This window comes from Rana temporaria, chromosome 1 (assembly GCF_905171775.1).
Source record: "Rana temporaria chromosome 1, aRanTem1.1, whole genome shotgun sequence".
Classification (NCBI taxonomy): domain Eukaryota; kingdom Metazoa; phylum Chordata; class Amphibia; order Anura; family Ranidae; genus Rana; species Rana temporaria.
The window spans coordinates 621,582,378-621,588,011 of NC_053489.1; the positions used below are offsets into that span (position 1 = coordinate 621,582,378).

Sequence of the window (5,634 nt, forward strand, 5' to 3'; positions counted from 1 at the left end):
GGGGGAGGCTTGAAACCGTTTTTCCCCCCTTTTCTAACATTCTCTGATGAGAAAAAATTTAACCTTGATGGTCCTGATGGTTTCCAACGTTACTGGCATGACAAGCAGATCCCACCTGAGATGTTTTCTACGCGCCACAGTGGAGGGGGCGCTATAATGGTCTGGGGTGCTTTTTCCTTCAGTGGAACAATGGAGCTTCAGGAAGTGCAGGGGCGTCAAATGGCCGCTGGCTATGTCCAGATGTTGCAGAGAGCATTCCTCATGACTGAGGGCCCTCGTCTGTGTGGTAACGACTGTGTTTTTCAACAGGACAACGCTACAGTACACAATGCCCGCAGGACAAGGGACTTCTTCCAGGAGAATGTAAAAGGAGGGCACTAATCGGGGCCCTCCTGCTTGAGAGTGTGGCCAGCACACCTGTAGTTATTAAGTGTTAGCTAGGTGTTTTAATTATGTACAGTTTAACTTACAGGTGTGCTTGACCCAATAGTAATCCAGGGAAGATACTGGAAGCCCTCAGGTAGGCCTATAAAAGGACAGCTGCTGTGGGGCTCATCCTCTTCCCCCTGGACCAGATCAACAGGCGAAGTGCTGCCGGATTTTTCAACATCCTACCTGGAAAATGGAATCTCTGATGAAACTGCTCCTGAACAGGGCCAGTGAAGAGGACGGTGAAGCCTGGCTGCGTCGATGCCTGGAACCGGCCACCGCAAGTGAGGATGAAGAAGAAGCAAGCTGCTCCACGTCGCAGAGGACAAGCGCGGGTCAGTGGGTGGACGAGCCGGCGGAGGAGCGCTATCCGAGGCGCGGAATGGCGACCAGGAGATCCAGCCCAGCTGCTGCGGGGACGGAGGACGCAGCGGTGGACGAGAACATGGCAGCGGAGGTCGGCGGCGGCCAGTCGGGCGGCAGGACAGGCGGAAAGAGGGCGGCCAGCTCGCGGTCACCAGCAAGCAGCGGACGGCGGGGCGGAACAAAGAAGCCCGCGACTCAGGCGAAGAAAGGGGGGCCATCCCCTGTGGAAGTCCCCAGGCCTCCCAGCGTGGTAAGGAACCAGCAGCCGGCAGTCGGCCAGGCCAACAAGCTACAGAACTCTGCAGTACAGAGCGAGTCGATGGATAGAGCGTCGCAGCAGGGAGCAGGAGGACCCCCAGTGGCTGGTGAGTGTAATCAAACACAGGCACTACAGGTCATTATGGATTCCCTTTCTTCATTGGTAAAAGCTCTCTCTCCTCCTGTTAACTCTGTCACTGCTGCTCCCTCTACTGCTGCATTATCTACCTCTCCTGCTAATTTCCCTGGTTTTTCTAATGTGCATCAGCCGGTAAATGTTTCTAATATTAACAATGCAATAGTTTTAAGGGAGCAAAGGCTTCCGGAAACTCTGATGAAAGATGTTATGCCATGTGAATCTTCTCCCTTAGGCTACCACCTTAGTGGGCAAGTAAAAGAAAAAATTTGGAAAGGCGATTTCATAGACATTCTGTCCCTGCTTCCCATGCAAAAAGAGCTATTTGCTAAGACTGACAGGAGGGAGGAGAAGCAGGAGGAGGATAGACGCAGGCAGGCTCCAAGATCTTTTCAAAATTGGCTCCAGGCATTCTTTATTTACTCAGGTGTGATGGCTGAAAAGAACCCAGGTGTTTGCGGTGGGTTGTTCCAGCACTTAGACCACATACTGGAGGCATATAGAAATTTTGGAGGTTTAGGATGGTTCTTTTATGACGAAGCATTCCGTCAAAAATTAGCTATCCACCCTTCTCTTAGGTGGGGCATGAAGGATGTGGGCCTATGGCTCAACCTAATGGTGCCCCAAAAACAGCATGCCCCTAGGCAAGGTATGGTTCCCCAATCAGCAGCCAACTTGAGGAGGGGTTGCTGTTTTGCTTTTAACGAACAGCAATGCCGCTGGAATGCCTCTTGCAAATATAGGCACGAGTGTTCCTTTTGTGCTGGTGCGCATCCGGTGGCGAAATGTTTTAAAAAGAGTGCCGCCGTATCCGCACCTGGACAAAGAGATATTTTTCCCAAAAGCCTGCACTCCAGTGAGGCTGGAAAGAATGCGCCCATGGCTGGAGCAGTATCCAGACAGGGAGAAGGCCCATGTCCTCATTAAAGGTTTTTCCCAGGGTTTCCAGATACCTACCTTTAAGGGAGTTGGGTGTGAGATGGTGGACAACCTAAAATCTGTTTCGGCCTATCCCCAGGTGGCAAGGGATAAGATTTGGAAAGAAATTAGTGAAGGGCGGGTGGAAGGTCCTTTTGGGGCCCCTCCTTTCAGGAATTTCCGACTGTCACCGCTGGGGGTAGTCCCTAAAAGGGAGCCTAACTCTTTTCGCCTAATCCATCACCTATCCTTCCCAAAGGGGCAGTCTTTGAATGACGATATAGATGCATCTTTATGTTCGGTTTCTTACGCTACATTTGAGGAGGCAATTGAAAAAATCAGGTCTTGTGGTCCAGGGGCTCTGTTAGCAAAAGCAGATATAAAGTCAGCATTCCGTCTGTTGCCCATTTCTCCTGGGGCATTTAACTCTTTAGGTTTTCAGTTTGATGACTGTTTTTTCTTTGATAAATGTCTTCCAATGGGCTGTTCATTGTCATGTGCATATTTTGAAGTTTTTTCCACATTTCTGCAGTGGGTAGTTTGTTCCAAATCAAAGGCACACAGTGTGGTCCACTATTTGGACGACTTCCTGTTTATTGGGCCAGCGGATGATTCACGTTGTGCGGATTTGTTGTGTACTTTTCAGTCATTAGCGCAGGTGTTTGGCATCCCGCTAGCGGAGGAAAAAACATGCACTCCAGTTTCTTCTTTAGAATTTCTAGGGATATATATTGACACAGTGAAGATGGAATTCAGCCTACCTGAAGCGAAGATTAAAAAATTGAGGTTCTTATTGTCTCGTTTTATGCAGAAGAAAAAGGTATTGTTAAAGGAGCTGCAGTCCTTATTAGGCATGTTGGCCTTTGCGTGTAGGATGCCGATGGGGCGCATCTTTTCTCGGAGACTGTCATTGGCTACGTCAGGAGTGAAATCCCCTTTCGCTCATATCCGATTAACAATTTCTATGAAGGAGGACTAGCGTGTATGGTCAAGATTTTTAGAATCTTACAATGGGAGATCGGTTTTTCAGAAGGATTTTGTGTTTGCCCCTGATTTTAAGTTATTTACGGATGCAGCGGGTTCTAAGGGTTTTGGAGCCATCTGGGGATCCCATTGGTGTTGCGCAACCTGGCCAGATTACTGGATTCAACTGGGCGCTACTAAAAATATAGTTTTGCTTGAGCTTTTCCCGGTTTTAGTGGCGGTAAAATTATGGGGTGAGTCTTTCGCAAACCAGCGTATTTTAGTAGAAACGGACAATAAGGGAGTGTTATTTGCTGTAAACTGCCTATCATCTAGCTCTTTATGGGTAGTAAAGGCCTTACGCCAAATAGTTTTTCTTTGTCTCAAATATAACATCTGGCTGAAAGCCAAATACACCCCTGGCGTACTTAACACAATCGCTGACTCTCTGTCGCGTTTTCAGATGGACCGCTTTCGGAGTTTGCTGCCAGAGGCAGACGAGGTAGGCACCAGGTGCCCAGACCATTTATGGTCAATAGTATGAGCATGGCGGCCGAAGCAATCAGGAGTTCCGTAGCGCCCAAGACATGGGCAGGCTATTCGGCCTCCTGGAGGGATTGGACGGGTTTTGCTAATAACTCAGGTTTTAATGGCAGTATGCCGTCGGAGGACGGGCTACTGGCTTTTGTAGCTTATCTCATGGAAGATGGTTTTTCTTACAGTCATTTAGTAAAATCATTGGCAGGTATTTCATTCTTTTGTCGGCTAAAAGGTCTGCCATCTTGCATGTCATATTTTTCAATTAAACAGGCAATTAAAGGGTACAGAAGGAGAACCTTTGTTGCAGATAGCAGAAGGCCTATCTCACTCGAAATACTGTCCGGTCTATGTGCCGGGACTGATTTGGTGTGTTTTTCAGATTATGAAGCATTGCTTTTCAAAAACGCTTTTGTTTTAGCATTTTTTGGTGCATTTCGGATTTCAGAATTAGTACCAGATTCAAAGTATGGGGTCTCGGGCATCCGCTCGGAGCATGTGGTGTTGGAAGGTTCTGTGATACGCATTTGGCTGCAACGATCAAAAACGGATCAATGTGGTAGAGGCTCTTGGGTCACGTTGCAGGCTCAGATCAATAAAGAGGTATGCCCAGTATCCTTGGTTCATCAATTTTTAAAGGTAAGACCGCAAGGTAATGGCCAATTACTTGTGCACAATAACTTAGCGCCTTTATCCAGGTACCAATTTAATTTTGTTTTTAACAAATGCCTGAAGTTGCTGGGTTTACAGGGTTTAAAATTCTCTTCACATTCTTTCAGGATAGGTGCGGCCTCGGAAGCAGCAAGGAGGGGTATGGAAGAGTCTGCTATTAGGGAAATGGGGAGGTGGAGGTCGGATTCTTTTAAATTGTACATAAGACCTAAATTGTTTGTTTAAATTTCAGATTTACATCGCACTGTTTGGATTCTGGGACACTCTTTCATACATTGGGCTCATAAGAGAGCGACTCATCGTCCATATACGGTAAATTTATCACTTCAACCGGAATCCTTCAGGGTGCTTTGGAAGGGAGTACGTGGCCTCCAATGGCATCAGTTACATTTTCATTTGTCACGTTTATTACAAGTTTGGCCACCTCCCTCTATTTTAGTGCTGCACCTAGGGGGTAACGATTTAGGAAATCTCAGGACTGTGGATCTTTTAAGTTGTATCAAACGGGATCTTGGTAGATTTCATGCTATTTCCCCAAATACGGTCATCATATTTTCGGAAATAGTTCCTCGCCTGGCATGGCTCTCCTCTGATATGAGGAGGGTAATGGAACGGATGAGGAAAAGGGTGAATAGGGCCATGGAGAAATTCATGCCCACCATTGGTGGACTATCTTATCGGCATATTGATCTGGAAGGTGGTGTTCCCGGTTTTTACACATCTGATGGGGTCCACTTTTCGGAAATAGGTTTGGACCTGTTTAATCTTGGTTTGCAGTCCAGTATTGAAATGGCCGTGGTGGTGGGGGTGGGCCGGGCTTGAAACAAGCCCGCCTGGTGGGGTTTTTGTTGTTTAATAAATTGATGGTAACTGTCTGCCCGAGTTTAAGATAGCTGGGTAGGATGCTGGTGTTTATTAAATAAATGAGTTTAATAAATAAAGTGGTTTTGTTTATGATGTTTAAAACCAATAAAGGTACCGCGGCCATTATATTTGCCAAAAAAAATTGATTGGTGTATGTTTCTATTTATTAGTTAGAATAAGTTGGTAAGATGGGTGCTGGTGTGTGTGTGGCCTACAGTCTCATAACATCACTCTTTTGGCCCATCCTGCTTGTTCCCCTGATCTAAATTCAATCGAGAACCTTTGGGGATGGATGGCAAGGGAAGTTTACAAAAATGGACAACAGTTCCAGACAGTAGATGGCCTTCGTGCGGCTGTCTTCACCACTTGGAGAAATGTTCTCACTCACCTCATGGAAACGCTTGCATCAAGCATGCCAAAACAAATTTTTGAAGTGATCAACAATAACGGCCGAGCTACTCATTACTGAGTTCATGTTTGGAAGTTGGATT

The 5,634-nt window shown here is 46.8% G+C and overlaps 1 protein-coding gene across 1 annotated transcript; it reads left to right on the forward strand.

Moving 5' to 3' along the window:
- The first annotated feature begins 444 nt into the window (after positions 1-444).
- On the forward strand, positions 445-5,101 carry LOC120942791. Its single transcript, XM_040355719.1, has 2 exons — positions 445-1,160; positions 4,512-5,101. Exons 1-2 carry the CDS (start codon positions 623-625, stop codon positions 5,099-5,101), a joined length of 1,128 nt encoding a protein of 375 aa, XP_040211653.1. The 5' UTR covers positions 445-622.
- The last annotated feature ends 533 nt before the right edge of the window (positions 5,102-5,634 follow it).

What these genes read in the sequence shown, in the direction of transcription:
- LOC120942791 (XM_040355719.1), top strand. Translation starts at nt 623, where the DNA reads ATGGAATCTCTGATGAAACTGCTCCTGAACAGGGCCAGTGAAGAGGAC. An exon ending in AGGAGGACCCCCAGTGGCTG is followed by an intron (nt 1,161 to 4,511) that starts GTGAGTGTAATC and finishes TTTAAATTTCAG; the next exon opens with ATTTACATCGCACTGTTTGG.